The 20,928-nt window shown below is 33.9% G+C and overlaps 1 protein-coding gene across 2 annotated transcripts in view; it reads right to left on the bottom strand.

Moving 5' to 3' along the window:
- Window positions 1-20,928, bottom strand: part of PHF2 (PHD finger protein 2) — a 151,088-nt gene that overhangs the window by 29,576 nt on the left and 100,584 nt on the right. For both annotated transcript variants that reach the window (XM_087954804.1, XM_026677200.2), the window contains exons 4-13: window positions 16,384-16,544; window positions 13,446-13,587; window positions 11,149-11,335; window positions 9,946-10,108; window positions 7,803-7,890; window positions 6,592-6,698; window positions 4,488-4,579; window positions 3,918-4,007; window positions 1,894-2,322; window positions 971-1,090 (exon numbers count right to left, since the gene is read on the bottom strand). In XM_087954804.1, the coding sequence (XP_087810930.1) occupies window positions 971-1,090; window positions 1,894-2,322; window positions 3,918-4,007; window positions 4,488-4,579; window positions 6,592-6,698; window positions 7,803-7,890; window positions 9,946-10,108; window positions 11,149-11,335; window positions 13,446-13,587; window positions 16,384-16,544 (1,579 nt within the window). The remainder of the gene's footprint in view (window positions 1-970; window positions 1,091-1,893; window positions 2,323-3,917; window positions 4,008-4,487; window positions 4,580-6,591; window positions 6,699-7,802; window positions 7,891-9,945; window positions 10,109-11,148; window positions 11,336-13,445; window positions 13,588-16,383; window positions 16,545-20,928) is intronic.

The following is a 20,928-nucleotide window of genomic DNA, read 5'->3' as shown; positions in this document are numbered from 1 at the left end:
CTGAGATCTCTTGTGAGAATAGAAGTATTTCAATCTACAAAATGAAATTCAATGTACAATACTGCTGAAAGAAGAGAGTAAGGATGCATTGTTCACATTTTCCTGGCTAGTTGCAGAATCCTATTCAAATATCCTCTTCACTACTACATTGGTATTTCAAAATTATTTGGAGAAAGAATATCAGCAAAAAATGCTTCTTTTTCCTTATCTTAACAGAAGAGTCTCATAAGTAGAACTATGTTAAATATATATTATTGCAAATATTGCTAATAATTATTGTTTCTCATACATACATATATATGATTCTTAATTCCAAATAATTTCTTGGGCTAATTTATTTCATTGTTAATTATTTAATCAAATATCTTTTTATATACTGTGTTTCATATGCTGTCATAATTGCAAACTGTCTTTAAATATTGTTAGTTAACAAATGGGCAGCATATATGTAAACAATTAAATAAATAGTTGACTGTAGTTGAATCTGGAAAAAAATGCTTTTTGCAATTGTTTTTGGCAATGCATTCCTACTCCAAAATGAACAAAAATGATCAGTCAACAAGTGAAATAATTTTCTAGTACTGAACTGAAGCTGCAAAAAATTCCTTTTTTTTTTCTGTAACCCCCACCCTCCAAAATAACTGAAACAAAAAACAAATTAACTTTCTGGTATTTTTTCAGAAAAGAAGAGGTTAAAAGTGTTAATGATATACAGGAAATCTTGCCCTCACTTTCAATTAGTTTCATGATAACCATTTCTAAATACTCAAAAAAGAAAATAAAAAAGAGCTAGATGTTTAAAAATGTTCAATCAAAAAAAAAATCTTTAAAAAGCAGTTTGTTGAAGAAAAAAAAATGTCAGAAGAAATTTCAGAGAACATTTATCCAATAGGTATCCCTAATGAGCACTAGGCATAAGTATGGTCCTTACTAAAATGTTTATTGAAGTCCAAGATATGAGATGCTATACCTTATATTTCCATTTTGCTTCAGTTTTGGATTTATTCTGCTCCCGAATCTCAAACTTTTCCACTTCATTTTGTTTATCAATGGGTTCTTTATTAGGGGTGTTCAAAGCATTCTTGGCAACCTAGTTAAAAGTAATAAAGAAATTGGCAGATAATTTCAGATAAAAAGACAAAAAAACATGCCTCTCTCCTACTAATTCCCATATGTCAATTTGACTAGTATGAATTTTCAAAATAATAGGAGCTAAGCTTTGTCTAGAAATAATATAACACTGAAAGTTAAAACATCAAAGGTCATCAAACAAAAAAATGTTTTTCTTTATTTTAAAAGCACTACAAGGTACAGATAATAAGGAAAACGGGTTAATCTGCTAATCTAATACACTCTTTTACATATTATGAACCAATTCTCACAACTTGTGCAATCCATAGCAATCTCCAATACGTGGACTAATCAAAAACAAAACTTCATTACTTTATTAAGTCCTGGAAATTCTTAATGAAGTAATGAAGTTCTGTCCACATGCTGGGGATCTCTATGGATTGCACAAGTTGTGAGAATCAGTTCAAGTTCTTCATACTGCCAGTGGTAAAGGTACTACAACCGTCCATCTTAGTCCCCACTCTAGTGTGATCATCCACTGATTTATACTCTTAAACAAACCAACAAACTAGTAAAAAGCACAGATAGAAAACTTTCACTGTCACCGTATCTAATTTCATGAAGGGAACTCATACAAAACCAGGGCAGCTGGAAGTCAAGGGCATGGACTGAGCAAGGTATATCAATTTTGGAAATTATGTTTATAAATTATGCTTGGATATCAAAAAATTGGAAGCTCACCTATTACCATGAGCTAAAGAGGAAAGCAACAACCAAGAGATCTCTGGCTGCAAATTATTACTGAACATTAATTCTGCTCACCTTTCCCTTCTTTGGTGTTTCAATCTTCGTTAGGGCCTCTTTTGTGTGGGCCTCAAGAAGATCTAAATTTGGAATGGCAGGTGGAGGCGGTTCTTTAACTTTTTTGCCTTTTTTCTTCCCCTCCCCCTTTACTTTTGGGGTTTTGGGGGGCTTGGGGGGCTTTGGTGGCTTGGGAGGTTTAGGTGGCTTGGGAGGTTTAGATAACTTGGTGGGTTTCGGTGCTTTTATTGCTTTGGGAGTCTTTTTCTTAGGGACTTTTTCAGCCGGTGGTGGAAGAGGAGGAGGTGGTGGTGGAGGTGGCGATGGTGGTGGAGGAGGTGGAGGAGGCGTTCGTGGTGGAGGTGACGGTATTTCTTCTTTCTCCACAGGAGTAATTTCCTCAACATTCACATTAACACCCACTTCAGGTTTGCTGATTTTCAAAGCATTCTTCAGGGAAAGAGAACATGAGCATATTGTCAGATCAACTTTCATATTTCTGTTGCTACAAAATAGCTAAATTTCAACATTATTTTCAGAATTTTCCCAAAGATTTATAAAGATTGTTCTACTGAAGATTGACAGAGCAGGCCAGAGTTGCTTCATAGTTTTATCATATCTTGCTCCACTTATGACAACTATAGAAAACTGAGGATATAATTCATTCTATGGTTACACTCCTATAGTTTATTCCTAAATTTCATGATGGGACTGAGAATATTGAACCCAAATGGTATGATTCATTGAAACACAATTTATACCACTTACTATTTATCTTTGTAATTTGCAAAGGGTTTTTATTGTGTTACATGTAATATTGCAATAAAGCAATGCCAGTTTGGTATGTTTTTTCAGAAAAATGTCCCTTATACACCAACATAAAATGTTATATACTTTGGTTCTGAGCGTTAATGTGGCAGGTTACCTTTATTTCTTTGTATGTGTTGTATAAGTTCTACAGACTCTATAGAAAAAGAGTCACTCAACAAATAGGTGGGCAGCATATAATTTAATGTAAGTAAATAAATCTGAAAAAGCCTCACTTAAACATGTCTAGTCAGCCTTACACTATAAAAATGTTTTTATTAAGAAAACATCCCCACCAATATTTGATAACAATAAAATATAATCATTTTAAATATAGAGTTGTTAAATTGTTTTTTTTCTATTATTCATTTGTTTTTTTTAAAAATCCTAGTTTCTCCAATTTTTCTTTTTTATTAAAACAATAGAAATAAAAAAAGAAATGAAGATAGCCTCTTATCTAAAACACTAATCAGTTTTAAAGGAATGCATTTCAAATTAATTTGAAAGAAATGCAAGAGAGAATTTTATTTTGCTGTCAAGGTAGAATGATCAGTAAAAGACCAATATAAATCAGACAATTTTATTGAGATCGTGGCTACTATCCTTTACAGTAAAAGGTGCATCTCAAAGCTTCATGAAGAGCTGCAAAGATGACAAAGCAAAGTTGCAAAGATGACAAAGCAACTCTACTTCACTCTGGAGTTCCCATACCTCTTGACAAAACTCTCCTATTTCATAATTTACTGTTTGTTGCCCTATCAAGTTGCCAAACTAAGTACAAACTCAGCGTGAAAAATAAATTTACGTGTTGCTTTTATGTGCAGATAAAAGAAGTGTCTAATAGAAGTTATATATGGATAACCTCATGACTCATGACTGTTATGGAGCCTTCCGTAAGGATGCTGTAGCAACCATAACTTTGAGACCAGGTTGTAAGTAGCTTTTGGAGGACCCACTATAACTATGAACCATCTCTAAGTGATCAATCAGTCATAAGTCAAGAACTACCTGTAAAGATAGTTAAAGCAAACTGTAATGGAATAACCTTGTTACATTTAAACACATACATCATTGATATATAGCCTAAAATAAATACTTTTTTCCACATTAAACTACAAGCCATAGCTGTTGTAATTAAAGGAGAAGGAGTTTGACTGATCATGCAGACATGACAATAACTTTTTCTGGTATTTTATGAGAAAATGCACAAAGTATTTTATTCAATAAAATATTCTTACTTCGCTTAATCTTATTTCTTTGGCAAGGTCCTTAATTAGTTGTGCTGGCTTAAAATGTTCTGGGAGTTCATCTTCATGGTCCACTAAAGCCTTGAGTTGAATAAAACGAAATACAGAAAGTTAAAAAAATTGTCAAGAAACTTAATAAGGTTATGCTATTTAAAATCATGCAGCATTAACTTTATGGAGCATTCAAATGAGACAAAATTTAGTAGTTTAGAATTATGAAAGGACATTTTTGCATTCACAGCAAGAGCCTACATATGGAAGGGGTCCAGAGCCATGTATGGAAAGAAAGTGTCATTTTTTAAAAATCTGTTTCCTTCCCAACCCAAATGCTTTATGTGACCTCCCACTTTCCTGCACTTCATTCTGCCATGGTCCCCTCTTAGAATTTCAAGTGCATTTCCCAGCCATTCATTTCAGTGCTATGACACAAGTACATCTGAATGGCAGTACAAATCTGGATGTAAAACTGTTCTGCTCTTACAGAAAGAAAATTCTAGAAAGTTGTTCACGTTCTCTTTTTCGGAATTGCCATGCAAACTTATACAACAGAAAGATCCCTACCTGCTTTTTAGTCCAAGACCTGAAAGCACCATTTAGAATTTTTGCTCCCTGGACTAAATGGGAGGGAGGCTGCTTTCCAGCTTTGTGCAAACCTTAATAGAGGAAAAAAATAGAATTCCAATCAATGAATGTAACCAAATGTCTATTGATGTAGCTTTTTAAAATCATATATGTAAGATATTAAGCTGGCTGTCAAAAAGCTTGTGCATTGAACTTCTATGATCATAAATCAGTAGTTCCAAAGCTTAAAGATTACTTTTGAATTTGAACTTGAACTTCCATAACTTCCCATTTGTATTTTGCTAATTTCTGACTTGACTACAAATGCTAGATTTAGTGGTGATATTCTAAACTGATAAAATCTGGGATGCTGGTATTCAAAGACATAGAACTGAAGCCAACACTGCCTTAGTGGAAACATCATTCCCATGTCCTCTATTCCTTGTTGCCCTCTCTCTAAAAATTGGGCAAATGAAATTTGCACGAGCAACATCTGATTCATGCAAACATGTTCTATCTACTTTATCAAAATGAGATTCCACTTCAGTCTCCCCCACCCAACTCACCGTGTTTCCATATTGGGAAGTTTTGGATTTTGAGAAATTCATCACTCAAATAGGCTTCTCATGCTCAATACTGTACTTTATATTTTTAAAAGTAAAGCATTTAAGCAAAACATTCCTAATCTGTTGATTCATTATTATATGTTCCTATGCAAATATCTCATAAGTGTATCAACAGACTAAAAATTGCCATATCAATCCAAATTCAGCTTTTCCTATATCCTTTGCCTACTAAAGTCCAATGTTTAGTATTTTAGACAAATGCAACCAATATCCAAATTGGCTATTTATATTGATACGATAGTTAAGAAATGATGAACACTTTCAATATTGTACTTTAAGAAACTCACAAGATGAAAAACCATGTGGTCAAAGTAAACAATAATTTCAAGAATACAAGAACAAAGAATAAAGGAACAAATGGAATGAGTTTATGGAGGGGAAGTTAAGAAGCTTTGGAAAGTTCATGTTAAAAAGTTATCTTCAGAAGAATATAGACCAAAACTTGGAATTGAGACCAAGTAACAATTTGTCTAGTACAGGAGTAGCCACCAAGTATCCTGAAAGCTACTTAAGTACTCCATTTGTAGCTATTGGGTTCACTGGCAAAATAGGACAACAAAATGTTAATTTGGATGACACAATATTTTCTTCCAAAATAAAAGCGTGAACATGATTTGGAAACTTCTACAAAGCTAATCATTTAAGTTCCCTCAAACAAGCTTGGTGGAATTCACCCAGTTTGTCTCCAATTTTTAAGCATTTGGGAAAGGGGATTGAAGGACAGAAATGGGAGAAGTTTGCCTCCAAGATGGATGTCATTACAGCCCTTAAGATAGCTCTAAAAGAAAAAAATGTGCAGGAAAAATGGTATTGTCATTTCTGATTATCTAAGCATCATTCCAATGACAGAACTACAAGCTGTCAGCCCCCAACACTTATTTCCCACTCATGATACAATGGGTGGTGAAATTATGGAATTTGTTACTACAAAATACAGTGATAATATTAAAAGGCAGTTAGGCAAATATACAGAGGATTCACCTGTTAATCTTTGCTTCTAGATTGCTACCATTCCAGTCCTTTCTTCAAACAGGCTCGTATTATACTCAAATCACCTTCAGGATCAAGGGTACTTATTAACATTGAGGTCAGTTTAGAGCTAGTGTATTGTAGTACTGCAATTCAAAGGTTGGACTTAAGCAAGGGATTATAGGTTGAAATTTCTATTCAACCACAAAGATCAACGGGGATATGTGGACCAATCTCAACCTACTTCATATTGTTGCTGAAAGGAAATAAAATTTTGGAACACCTCTGTATATGCCACTGAGACCTTAGAGGAAAGTGAGATATGAACACATAAATAAATACATAATTAGGACTGAAACTTAGTGCTTCGTTGGTGAAGTTTATTCCGCCCCACAAAAAAAAGCATGCAAATTATTACAACATATGGCTAGGTATAGTCGTCAGCTTAAATATTAATTGAAAGTAACACCAAGTTATTAAACAGGAGCAGGAAAATTACTTTTATTTACCTTTAAATGATTCCAGCAGATATCTTCCTGTATACCAACATGCTGTTTCATAGTTGGGAAACTGGGTTAAGCTGACAATTTTTAATCGTCTTTCAACTTCATATGCTCTAGGAAACACAGCAAAAAATGTTTCAATTGCAAAGCTCACAAAAAGTCTTTCCCGCACCCAAAATATATTTCTACTATCATTGCCCAGAATACATCTGGTATGGCTTTAATTTCCCAGGCACTTATCTAGAATTGTCAGTTGCTACAGAAATATAGAAATTCAAAACAAAGGATGTCTTACATGATCTTTGCTGATTTTAAATGATCTTGGTAATCATCACCAAAGGAATAACAGACTCCAAACAAATGTACAGCAAAATTATACAACATATACAGCAGAGGTCTCCAAACTTGGCAACTTTAAGACTTGTGGACTTCAATTCCCAGAATTCTCCAGCCAGCAACTCTGGGAGTTGAAGTCCACAAGTCTTAAAGTTGTCTAGTTGGGGTACCCCTGACATACAGTGGTCGGATTCAAAAATTTTTTACTACCGGTTCTGTGGGCGTGGCTTGGTGGGCATGGCAGAGGAAGGATACTGTAAAACCTCCAGACAGAGGTGGTATTTGCCGGTTCTCGGAACTACTCAAAATTTCTGCTACCGGTTCTCCAGAACTGGTCAGAACCTGCTGAATACCACCTCTGCACAGGAGGCACTACAATCCTATTCATAATTCCTCAAAATTAAATCTGACTTAATGTATCAGACTCATTCAGTTAAGTGTAACATAGCCAAAAACATTTATTCTCCTGAAGCCTAACACAAAATTTACTCATACTTTACTCATATTCAGACTTGAACATTAACTGTGAACAGATACGAGAAAATATTCAGAGTTTAGAACAGTGGAAATGATCCGTTTCATAATATATGACTGCAGTTACAGTAATTGAACAATGTTGCAAATAATAGTGTTGTTTCTTTTTTTAAAAAAAATAAAATTATTCTAATAAACCTGGTGTAACACATGAAATAAAAAATATGGGAAAATGCTACACACCTTTCAATGTGCTTTAGAAAATTGTTAAGTGTGATATGATAGCAGCTTGGAAAAACAAGTTGGGAATCTATTTCAATATACATGTTCAGGCATGTGCCTAAAGCTGTAACCAATTTTCATCTTTTTTTTAAAGGAATATAATTAGTTATCCACAATTGTCTTACCTCATCTGCATCTCAACACTTAAACTATGTAGAAAATGTCCTGCAAAGGCCAGGCAATCAACAGGTGTTAAAGTTGCATAAATCCATCCTTTAAAAAAAAACCAAGGAAACATATAAGACCTTTTTGTTAAACATGTATTATAATCACAAATTTAACTGCATTGTTCATATTTTCAATTCACTGGGAACTCCTTTCAGCTCAGGAGGATTTTGGAAACTGGTTTATATTTTCTGTATAGGTAATACTTCTACCTTCCAGACAGTCAAAGCAGGCTATAATTCCAAAGCTTCCTAGGTAAGAAAGACGTAGCAGGCTTTATTCTCAAAGTTTCCATGATATGTGGAATTATTGCAGCAGAGGATGGGTGGAAAGAAGAGTGAATTAGCAGGGCTGTCCTTAGATACTGAGAAAGAACCTGAGGAAATTAATTGAGCATCCTGGGGCAGAGATATACAACTGAGTATCATCAGCTTATCAGTGTTACTTAACAGATGTTAAACAGAAGTCAGTATAAAGTAACACATGGAGATCCCACAGTGCCGGGGTGTTAAGATGGACTTCTCTCCACCAACACCAACTAGAATCAGCCTCAAATGAAGGAGAAGAACCTTCATAGAATTATGCCCCCTTCACCCTACTCATAAACTAATCCAGAAGGATAGCATGATCCAGCAAGGCCAGGATGGATCCACCATCCTAGCCTGAGACTTTCAAAGATCATGAATAACTGTAATGAATGCCATCTCAATCTAAAATCCTAAATATTATGTGATGTATCATCTCCTGGAGTTCCTCTAAAAATAATGTAAGCCTCCAGGATTTGAACACTATCCAGATTGGTGCAATCTGATCATTAACTTGTCATTCCAAGTAACAATCAGTCAAATGTTGCAACAAGACCCACTCCTTCCAGTAGGATTCATCATATAACTGAGGTAGACCAGTCAAATAGTCCTTCCTCCCAGTGTCAGGGAGCAGGTGCAGAGAAATTTAAGGGAATTATAAGAGACTGATCATATTGTACTACCTAAGACAAAAAACTAAAAACTAACATATGATTTCCCCAATATAGGTTGTGACCTCAATAACACGGATCAAGTCCATAGTTGCCAGGATAGCCATAAATTCCCAGCCTGTTCTCAATTCCAAGACCAAGTAAGGCAACTTTCATGCAGAGAAACTGCAATGCAAAAGCTATCTCGTCTGATCCTTAGTGCCAAACTTCAGAAATAAGGCTTCAGATCTGATTATCTGTGGGCAGAACTTCTAGAAGGCACCCAAGAGTCTCAAATGATAATTTAAAATAAATGATGTCTGATGAAAAATAGCCTAATTTTAATATACTTGTGTATACACTAAGTGTACAGAATTTAAAAAAAAGATATTAAACATGCAATAAGTATGCTTGCTTCACCTAGTCCTGCTTACATTTGTACTAACATCTGTGAGAACAACTTTGTGTTCTGGAAAATGGACTAAAATGGGAGGAACCAACAAAAGATACTTGCTGGAAGAAAAGGAATATATCGTGCCCTTCCCTTGTAATTTATTATCTCCTATAAACATTCTTTGTGAACACCTTATTCTTTGCTAGACTTATCTCTGGCTTTCTAGTTGAGACCTTAATGATGAAAAAATTCAGTGAGGCATTTACAAGGTGACTCAACAAGAGTTAAATATGGAATTATCCATTCTACTACTCATACATAAGTGTTGTAACACCTAGTCCAAGAATCTGCAACACCTCCCCTACCCAATATTGCTCAACTAAAATACTTAACAGCTGAACAAATATGGCCAATTTTGAAAGATTCTGGGAAATGTAGTTTGGTAATGTCTGGAAGGCCAGAGGATGCTTATTTCTAATTGAGATTCACCCTTTGAAAAATCCAAACCTGGTTTACTAAAAGCTGACATGGGGATGCTACTTATTTGTTGCTGGAATTAATCTTTACACAGATACATAACTGGGTATTGCATGCTGCAGAACCAATGAATTATATTCTAAGGAAATTAATTGGAAAATTTATAACTCTATATTACCTCTCATCATTTCCGATCTATACTTCCAAAATTCAAACCAACAAGCATGTTCAAAGCAAACCTTTCATTTTTAATTTTTAACTGCAACCATTTTCCTACCTGATGGAATGAAGAGTGTTTGTCCTTGTTTAACTGTGCATTTGTAACATTTATCCACTTGATCAGCAAAAAACATCTCACTGTGATTTGCTGCTGATTGCCAACGCTCATAGAGGGAGATATTTGCAGAGGTTGGTTTGATGAGATAAAATATCTTTTCTCCCTGAAACAGAATTTTTTTTTAAGGTCAATTCAGATTTAGTTTCTTATCTTCAAACCTTCCCTTGTCTTTCAGCCTTTGAAGAATGGAATCATGAATAGTAAGCTCTTAGATCACATGAACCCAAACCCTAGATTTTTTTTTCTCTTAACCTATTTCTCTGTAACAGAAAAGCAAAGATTAGAGTGATCTGAAGTCCCCAATGAATAGCTTAAGCTTCTTCTATGGCTATGGTTTTTACCTAGCATAAAGCAGCTACCTATTTCAGATATATATAGTGATTGTTCCATTCTATTCTGCATTTATCAGAACCTCTAGAATATTACATCCAGTTCTAGGCATTGTATTTTAGGAAGGACACTGATAAACTACAGTATGTTCAGAAGAAAGCAACTAAGAGGTTGGAAGGAAAAATGTAGAAGGACTAGTTAGTGCATTGACTATATGTTTATCCTGAAGAAAGAAAGAATATAGAGACAGGATAGCTGTCTTAAAAAACAGACTAAGGAATAGTAAGTTTAAATGAAAAGAAAGTAGTCTATTTTTTTATTATTCAACCCCTCTGTCCATAGTCTGGAATTCGATCCTGACATGATCGAAGTTGAGTCAGCCTTCCATCCTTTCAATGTGAGTAAAATGAGGACCCAGATTGTTGGGGACAATATGCTGACATTTGTAAATCATACAGAGAGTGCTGTAAATCATACAGAGAGTGCTGTACTATGGAGCAGTATATAAGTCCAAGTGCTGTTGCTATTTTATTCAAATGTATTTTTGACCCATCACAAAACATGCATACTTGCACATTAGAACACATTTTAGATATTTAAACAATATAAGTTATTTCTCCATGCTACCCCCTCCTTATATTGAATAAAATTTTTGATGATCCTATCAGCAAGGTCACTGCCAGCATTGCATGTCAACAGATGCAGAGTCTTAATTTTTCTTATTTCTACCTTCAAGAATTGCAAACGCCAAAGATTAGTGTGAATTTGTTACACTATTAATTGCTCATGATTAATTGGAATAAAGTATCTTACTTTTAAGATGTGATACCAGGCAGAGGCTCCACCAGAGTCAATATGGAAATCTGTGTAGCTGTCCTTCACACAAATTAGACAGTATTTGGTCACTTTTGGTTTTGCTAGCAGAGCATCATCAGGCCAATAATTTTCCACCCATGACAGCTTTTTCACTATTTCAGGAGACTCTACAAAACTGGACATTCTGTTTTAAAACAGGAAAGAAAAAAATAAAGCATCTGAACTCAATTAAAGGACATTGAAAGGGTTTTCTTGATTCACACTCCTGTTTCTGCCAGGAATGCATTCCCCGTGGAATTGTATTTGTTATTGCTGTTAAGATACATCTCTTCTATCAGGCATTTAACTGTTTATTAATTTTAACATTCATACGGGATTCAAAAACACTGTGCATTTTGCATTTGAATTACAATTAGGCATCTTGAGGTGAAAAGTGAGCAAGAAATCCATTGAATGCTAATGGGGTACCATAACTCTTGAAAGAGCTTATTTCGGATCTCATGGTTTACAATAGTCCAGTTATAAGTGCTGTTGCTTAAGTATCCAAACCAGTGCCATTCACACACAAACAGGTCTATTTGAGAAGGTAGAATGGGAAGATGCAAGAGGGAGGAACAACCCAGAAATACATTCTATTTTCTGAAACACAAAGGGAAATTCAGGGAAGTGGGATGAATGAAATGGGATGGCAGAGGGGTGCAGGAGGCCGTGGCAACTGAAAATGGAGCCTGGGAGTCCGTTTTCGCTGGCAGAAGCCCTCGAACTATCACAGGCACCCCGACAGTGATGTCAAACTGGCCACAACCACCCTGGCCATGCCCAACCTGGTCCCCCGAGGTCAAGCACAACCCTGATGCAGCCGTCAATGAAATCGAGTTTGACACCCCTGGTTTAAACAAACTAATATCACCTGTATAAAAGAAAGAACTAATTGGTAAGATTGGGAAATTCACTAAGTTGTACAAGTGTAGAATTTATTATTATTTTTAAGGAAAAAAGTTTAGAATGGGAGTATACCTCCATTTCACAGGCACACTTATGGGCCATTAGCTATTAGAAATATAGGGGTACAGGGAAATGTAAGAACGGTGATGCATCCCAAAAAGAGCATTCTATAGTGGAACTTTTCCTTATGGGTCTCATGTTTCTTCTACTTAAATTTATTTATTTTATTTGTTTACATATCACATCCACTCCTTTATTTACATATGGCCATCTTACTCTCAGAGCAACTCTGGATGGCATACAATAAAACATAAAAGCATAAAACTGTGGATAAATATTATATTAGGCAGCAATTAAATATACAGTTTCATTGTCTTTTATACTTTTTAAGTGGTTTGCATTTTGTATTTTTATGCTTTGTAAACATCCTTGAAGTGTACAATAAGGCACGCACAAATGTATTAAATATAAAGAAATAAATCTGACAGCCTTATTTTAATATGACAATCTTTTCTAAATAAATCAGAACAGAAATTAAATGAAGACTGTTTTAGCAAAAGGTTTATTACCCCAAATGCATACATAATTGAAAGAGCAAGCAAATAGCACTTTCTGAATGCTTATTTATTCAAAATGGATAGAAAACAACTTAATTAAACTGAGATGGAGATGTGAATTTACTTTTGAAATGCCTCTTTGTGTGAGGTATTAAGTATAAAATGCTCTAATTGTAAACCTATTTTTTCGTTATCCTCTATGTCAAGGCAGAACTTGAGAGCTTATTAAAATGCTATACTCTTTGCTGAAGAATATATTTGCTAACCAGTTATTAAATCAGTAGTATATGAGGATACTGTAATGTGAACAATTCTTTGCAATAAAAATGCTTTTTTCTTTTTTTTTTCTGAAGGCTGAAAAAATAATTAAACACCTAAACTGTAATCATGCAGCTTGCATGAAAAGGGGATTACATTATTAAAACAATAAATAATAGAAAGATGTGGACTTTACAAAATAAATGATTTTGCCATCAACCTTCAGCCTTTTTGTAATCTACATTAATTATCACTGCAGTCTCTTGACAAATAAAATGGAATTCTTTCCCTAGCAATCTTTTTGTTGATTTTCTACATTCCTAATCCACAAAAATTAAATTATGTAGTTTAATTTAGGCAGGTAGAGATGCAGATTTGGATAATTTCTCTGGAAAGCATATTCTAATCTATAGAATAAAATCAAACTACTGATTCCATTACTCTACAGACTACAAATGTTACTATTCTTAAAAATATTCTAAATATGATGGGTAAAAAGACCTTTATAAACTATGGCTTCATGTACTATCTCACCTTGTATCTGAAAACTCCAAGTTAGTTACATTCAGGACTCTTTTTCGATTTGTGCTATAATAGTAATCAACGAATTCTTTTAGTTTCATCTTGCAGTCCTTCTGTTTAGTGACATCTGTAACATCCACACTCCTTTCTGGTCCTAAAAAAAACCCCAACCAACCCAAGAAAATGGGAATGTAAACATGGATACAGTGCAAGTTATAAAGCAAAATATAATTCACAGAGATTCATTTCATGCAACCATGAAAATGTACCCATGCAAAAAGTTTGCTCTTCAGCACAAAAAGAACTTGAGTTGCAAAAGGATATTAAAGAAATAGGAAATTGATAATTGATAATTTGATAATTGAGAAAGTGAGATAGCTCACTGGCCACCCAAGTCTATGTTTATGGTTGCTCTGACTGACACTTTCAACTTAAAGACCCCAAAAGAGTTTGAAGTGACTGGGAGCACAAATATGTACCTTTCCTTAAGTCAATTGTCAGTTCCCAGGATTGTATGAGAGTTGCAGAGTGCTGCTAAGGAATCCTGAGAAAATGAGCAACTATTCTATTTTGCTGGTTCGGAAAATATTTTCCTAATTAAATTGTTTTCAGGAGAATTTATTTTTTATTCATTTTTCTAAGCTGATGCACAAAGATCATTTAAAAGTGACTTTTCAAGTAATGTATTGGTGGCATCTGCATCTTTCCCATCTTCTCAATTAATGTTGTAAAAACATATGTTGGTTATAAAATTCATTTGCCTGTGTATCTAAATCAACATTTCCCAAACTCTCTGGTCAACCTCCCTTGAGGAAGTCCAGATACAGTCCAGGGAAGGTCTAAGGACTCTTTTAGTCACTTTGTTAAAATAAATCCACCAAAGTTTCACTGAACTTTTTTCGTTGTTCATTTGTGTTCATTTTAATGCTTGGCTTTTTAAGGAAGGTATATACATTAAGATTACACTAAATGGAGGTGTGATGAGAAAAAGTTTCTAAAACTAGAATGTTTAAGCAGTCTCTCATCAGTGCTAGTAATGATGATGTTGCCTAGTTTGGATAATGAAATGTCTGCAAGAGCAACCAAGCTCAGAAAGCACCAAGAACCCCTCATTAATTTGTTCTCTTGTTTATGATGATGAGCTTTCTTGGCTAGGACAGGGTTACTTCAGTCAATAGACAGAGAAGCAGATCCTACATGTTAAATATAAATTTTATTTGACCAGTTTTACTACTTTTTTGTACACTATGTTTTTCTTTTTTTTGTTGCTAGTGTTGAATGTATGCTTTTGTTTTATTTAATTTTGTTTGTCTGTTTGTCTGTTTTCTATTTTATTTTTTATAATAAAACAATAAAATAATATTTTTTTAAAAAAGAAGAGGACAGCAGAGATTAAAAGCATCCAAGTAATGCAGCAAAATCTGCCAAGGACAGGAGATGGATCAGAAACATGATATTCCCACCAAGATACAAACTGGATGGGACCTGCTATAAAATTATAATTGAAATATTTATGCATACACCAGCATAAGAACTTTACAAAGGAGAAATGTAAATATCATATTTGAGATACATTATTGTATGTTCATGAAATAATAATACATTATAAAAATAATAAAATGCATGGATTGTTAGTTAAATACCACATATACTACAACATTACAATTTAAAAAAAGAAAAAGAAAAATCAAAAATTTTCTGAATGCTTGACGTTGGTAGCATAGGAAGAACAAGGTATGATTAAGTTCCTTGACATAAAATTAAATTTTGGTTGACCTGGGAATCCTAAGGACAATAAAGGGAATTAAAGGTAGATAGTAACAATATTACACAGATTATATATGAACATAATTAAATATAAAGTGCTGGTTTTGAGGCACTAATTAGTCCAGACTATACAAAAAGATGTGGATGATTCTTGCTAGTGACATTTTGAATTAATATAGGAGAAGAAACTATCACATTGTCAAAAGTGGCAATAGCCTTCTAATATTCTATCAACTGTATCTCTAGAAACTGGCATGAAACAAACACTAAAATCAATCCATTTTAATGGTGTTATCATTTTATTTAATTTTAATTTAATTTCAGCAGTTATGAGTATCATACTGTATATTGCAGGACAAAATGACAATAAGATAGCTTTATGTGTGGAATGAAAAAGTGTCCTGCATTTGCATATAGATATTGTTCCCTTGGGACCAGCAATTCCATTACTAAACAAAGCTATTGTTAAGCGAAACATCACATGAACACCCCAACTGGTAATGGCAAATTCCAGCAATCCCAGTTGCAGTTATTAAGTAAATCATCCATAGCCATTACTCAAGACATCCTGTGACCATGAAATGCGGCCTCCTGCCAGCTTCCCCATTGACTGTACATGTCAGAAATGACTGGGAAGGATGCAAATTGTGATCACATCACCATGGGATATTGTGGCCATCATAAATGCCAAGAATTCAAGTTGCAATCACATGACTGTGATGAGATGCTGGGACAGCCATAAGTGAAAGAACTTATGGTCATAAGCCACTTTTTTCAGCATTGTATAACTTCAGACAGCCAAAAAAATGAATATCCCTTTCATCAAAAAGTCAGAAATATAGTTGCTGTTTCTTTATTTTAAGCTGTATAGTTTCAGATTCATTAAATCTGAACTTTTTGAGTCATAAATTAAGTCTTAAAGAGAGGGCTGCTGGTAATCCAAGCTGCAATATATAATTCTTGCAGTAGGGCCTGATATGAGTTAGGAAACATGAGGATACATTTTTAATTGGAAATTAGAAACAATGGAAAAATGTAAATCTCCGAATCTGATATCTTTCAGATTGCAGATCCTATCAACTCTACAAAGAGCATGCTATTAACCATTGAATAGGAAATTACGCAAATTGAAAGCTCCAGGGATTGTTCACATTTTCAGTAAAACATCAACAACAATACATACCAACATAGTTTTCAACATCACTAACATAAAATGTTGGTGCTGGTACTGATAAACCCAAACCATCCTTCTTTGGAATGAGAATAGGCTCTGTGAATCCGTTTTCTTCCAAATATTCAATTGTTAGTTGGTTTCCAGTCACTTTTATTACCACATCTTCAGCACTAAAAATTCAAAACAAAACAAAATTTGCAGTCCAATTATACAATAAATTCGCACCAAAGTCAGTATTATCCTTTGGCCTTAGGTCTGAAACTCCTTCTTTCTGTATTGACCCCGTTGGCTTTATTTCATGAGACAACTACATCGTTCCGAAAAAAACTCAAAATATTTTCTTTCCTTTATGTTATGCGTAAGCTAATCCCTCAATTTATTGCATCCTGATTTGAAATACAGGCTCTTCCAGGTCATAAGTTTTGACTGTATTTTAAATAATTCATAATTTTCTGAGAAATTGTTTTCTGGTTCAGGATTGTTAATGAAATTTTTGAGTAAATGCAAATTAACAGAACAGAACATATAATTTTCCAAAGTGTTAACTGTCCTGAAATTACACGTTCTAGGAATCCTTAAGCTCAGGATGTCCTCATGGTCCCATTATGTTCCCAATAACTTATTTAAGGACACAACATCCAAAATATCACTTTAAAGACAAAGGAAAAGCATACTTTTAAATTTTCATAGAAAATTAGTTGTTTTCTTTAAAAAATTGGGCTGGTCAGTTGAAATCTTAATTTAGCTGTAATGTCATGCAACAGCCAATCTTGGCTGATCTTCAAAAAGCTAAATAGAGTTACATCTGCTTAGTGCGTGGAGGAACAAACAGGAATTCCCAGGGCTATAGACTCAAAATCTAAAAAGCATTTAAACAAAAGTTTAAAGAAGTTAAATCTAAGAAAATATTAGTAGTCATAGGTATCTCAGATGGCTTATTCATATATAATTTGATCCTATATTCAGATTTAGAACTTTTGAACTAACTTAAATCTGTTAATATCAATAAAGCAGAAACTTACTTTCTCTAGATTAGAGCTTGGCAAGCAGTTTTTAAAATGAATTGTGCTTCATACAATGGAATACAATATTAATATCCGGATAAGCCTTATCAGTTCTACAATACTTTATTCAAAATACAGAAAAATAAATAGATCAATATATTCCATATCCATAATTTTTGTTATGGCCAAATTTCAATAGGTTTGTATCACTGCACTAGGAAAACTAATTAACCAACCCACTATAGAGCTGGCCTATTATTTGAAGCCTTTAACATTCATATTTGATTTTAAATATCCCCCCATGCAATTTTTTCTTTTTTCCTATTTTCTCTGACTAAGAAAAAAATATCAACATTGGCTTCCTTTTTATTCCCTCTTTCTTAGGCACCCATGGCAATCCTCAAGAACGTCTCCAGAGGAAGAAACTGAAGTATTATATTCAGATTCCACCATTCATAGAGCTAAGATTACCAGATGGTTCCAAATCATCCCAATTTTTTTTTTTAGGAATACCATCTACTGCTAGAATTATGAAGCTTGATATTAAAGTTATTAGGAATTATTCCAGAGCATTGAGTCTGCAAGTCACTGCAGTCTGAGTCTGCTGCATTCTCTTCTTCAGCAAAAATACCATCACCATTTTCCTTAATCACCCTCTCCTCTTCTAGTGACATGGATTAAAAAAAAACCAAGATATTTTCTTGGCCTTCTTCTGGAACTATTCCAGGGTGATGTGAATCTCCTAGTCATGCTCTTATCAATTCTTCCTCGTCTACATTTCCAGAATAGTGCAATCTTCTGTATTAAAAGTGAATAAAAATTGAGCCAAATACTGATCATTAATTTTTTAGGGAGAGGGCATGACAACTCCTCATGAGAAAAGTCAGGCATCACTCTTCCTCTACTGCTGCCTAATCACCTTAAAGATACTCGTGTGAGTAACGGATGCAAGATATAAGACAAATGACGAGAATCAAATACACAAAAGTATAAACCTATTAATGGGATCAATATGGGAGATGCTACTGATAAAGACAAGCAAAGAAGGCAAACAAGTACATATTAACATTTTATAATAATTGTTTATGGAATAAAAAAAATCAGAAGTGAATATAATAATTTAACCCATGACTGAATGAGGAGGAAGCCTTAACTTAACTAAAAATGAATAATGAAATCAATGTGTTAAAAAAACTAAATCTTAAAAAAAATCAAATTATCATCTTTAAAAACAAAATGAAGACCACGGAAGGAGAACATGAGAGAGAGGGGAAATAGAAGGATGGGCAGGTAGTTGAGCTGACATTTATCTAAGATAAGAAGAAACAAGGAAAATGGAAATGAAGATGTGGTTTGAAAAAATGTTTAAGGTGATCCTTGCAAGAGAAAGAGTCATTACACAGAGTCTGACTACAGCATCGGCAATTATATACTCAACTCTCTTCCTATCTTTTTCCTACCCACACAGGATCTCAAAATCCGTGCCAAAAAAAGAGATGACACAGACTATTGATCATTCTTATTTGTAAATAGAGCTTTCAGTCTCTGAAGCTAATACTTCCTCCTTTGTCTGATGAATGATAACTCAAAGAAAACAACTCTGCTGTAGACGAAGACCATATTTCTGGCAAGTGACAACATGCAGCCTATGTCTTTCAAAAAAAACAACTGTTTTGTCCTGACATCGCCCACATGCTGGAAATGTCTGAAAGAACGGGATACCTATTATCACATGTGGTGGGATTGCAAGAAAATACAAGAGTTTGGGCATAAAATCCAGACATGGCTGGAAGAAATGTTCGGTTTAAAAATAAACTTTATACCAGAGATGTTCCTATAAGTAATAATAAAAGATAATTTTAGTAAAGCAGATATTTACTAATTATTCATGTTACTACAGCAGCAAGATTATTGCTTGCCCAAATTTGGAAGTCAAAAGAAATCCCAAACGACGTAGCAATAATAGACAAGATTTTTCAATGCGCTGAACTCGATAGACCGATATTAGAATTGAAAGAATGAGACGTTATCAGAACATTATAAAGTATGGAACAATTTCTATGTATGGAGGGATATGAAAAGAAGTCTATAAAATGTAAATTAGAATCTAAGATATAATTGAAATGCAGCACAATGATTAAGATATAAAATGACACAAAGATCAAATGTGTGTGTGTGTGTGTGTGTGTGTGTGTGTGTATGTATGTATATAAATGCTTGTATTGCTTAATGGTTTTTTTCTAGTATATTAATGTAAAGACATTAATAATGTATGTCAAAGAAAGTCCACCACGTTCAAGAATTTTTAAATGTTTATTTTCAATTTAAAAAACAAAAACAAAAAAAAAAAACAACTTTTTTGTCCTGACTCTGCTATTAATATTTGATTCAAATGACCACCAAACACTGCCATTAAGTGTTCTTAAAAATATTCAGTCTTCACATACTAGAATTATACAATTTAAATAACAATGTTATGAAAATATTCTTCTCCAACAACACATCAGACTTTATATAAAGATGTGTAAGTTAGCATGATCAAAACTCATTACATTTTGGCTGATGCTCTTAAATCCTTCAATGGAACCGTTCACCCAATGATTGATGATGTGCTTTAATCCACCAAATTTGTAACCAAATTCAAACTACCATCTTAGTTTGACAAATCCTAACTTAACTCCTGTTTGGATGTTTAGAAACAGGTTAGATGTAATATTCTAATCAGCTACCAGTTTGTGAAGTGATGCAAAACAAGCTTAATAGTAATATAGTCTCAGAATAGTCAGTTTTGTCAACAGCATCTCAGTGTCAACGGAAACTCAGAAAATCTGAGTATTGTGGTCAAAGCTTCTTCTAAGAAGGCATGTTATTTTACTTTAGCCAACTTTATTAAGTTGCTTTATGTACTTACACCTAAAGCACAGAATTTCATTGGGATAACACGCATCCAAGAAGTACCAAAATCTTTTTAGGGTAAGGCATGAGTGCCCTCTTCTGTGACTCTTTGAAACTACACCACTTATTCTAAGCACACAAGTGACTTTCAAGGGAGATAGCCAATGAAGGTATAAATTACACTTTAAGAGGTTATTATTCACTTTCATCTACAACAGGGGGAAATAATTTTTTTAAAAAAATCTCAATTTTTTAATATGCCTTATTACTGATCCTGTTATGAAAATGGTTTTGCTTTGACTAATCCTGGCTTTTTTCCCACCATACTGTCAACACTGATTTGTAGAGAAAATCCTTTAGCGCAACTCTTCTTAATTACTAAACAGCATCATATAAGTCAATGTAAGACAATATGGAAAAGTTTCATTCTGTCTTATCTTTTAATAGCTACTTTTCTTCAGTTTAAATATATATATATTATCAAGTGAAGGCGGTCCTAGGATTATGGTAAGTGGCCCCGTCGTCAGCATGATATACAAAAATTGTGCCTTTGATGATCACTCACTTTGGACATCCAGGATAAGAAAACCTGTATGAATGGATTTCTAAATCTGCTTTAGAAACTCTAGTATGTGGGTGGGTAGATGAATAAATA

Source organism: Notechis scutatus, chromosome 2 (genome assembly GCF_049901735.1).
Source record: "Notechis scutatus isolate UNSWTSFEM ecotype Mainland chromosome 2, rNotScu1.2, whole genome shotgun sequence".
NCBI classification, from domain to species: domain Eukaryota; kingdom Metazoa; phylum Chordata; class Lepidosauria; order Squamata; family Elapidae; genus Notechis; species Notechis scutatus.
This window is presented reverse-complemented; position numbering and strand designations above follow the sequence as displayed.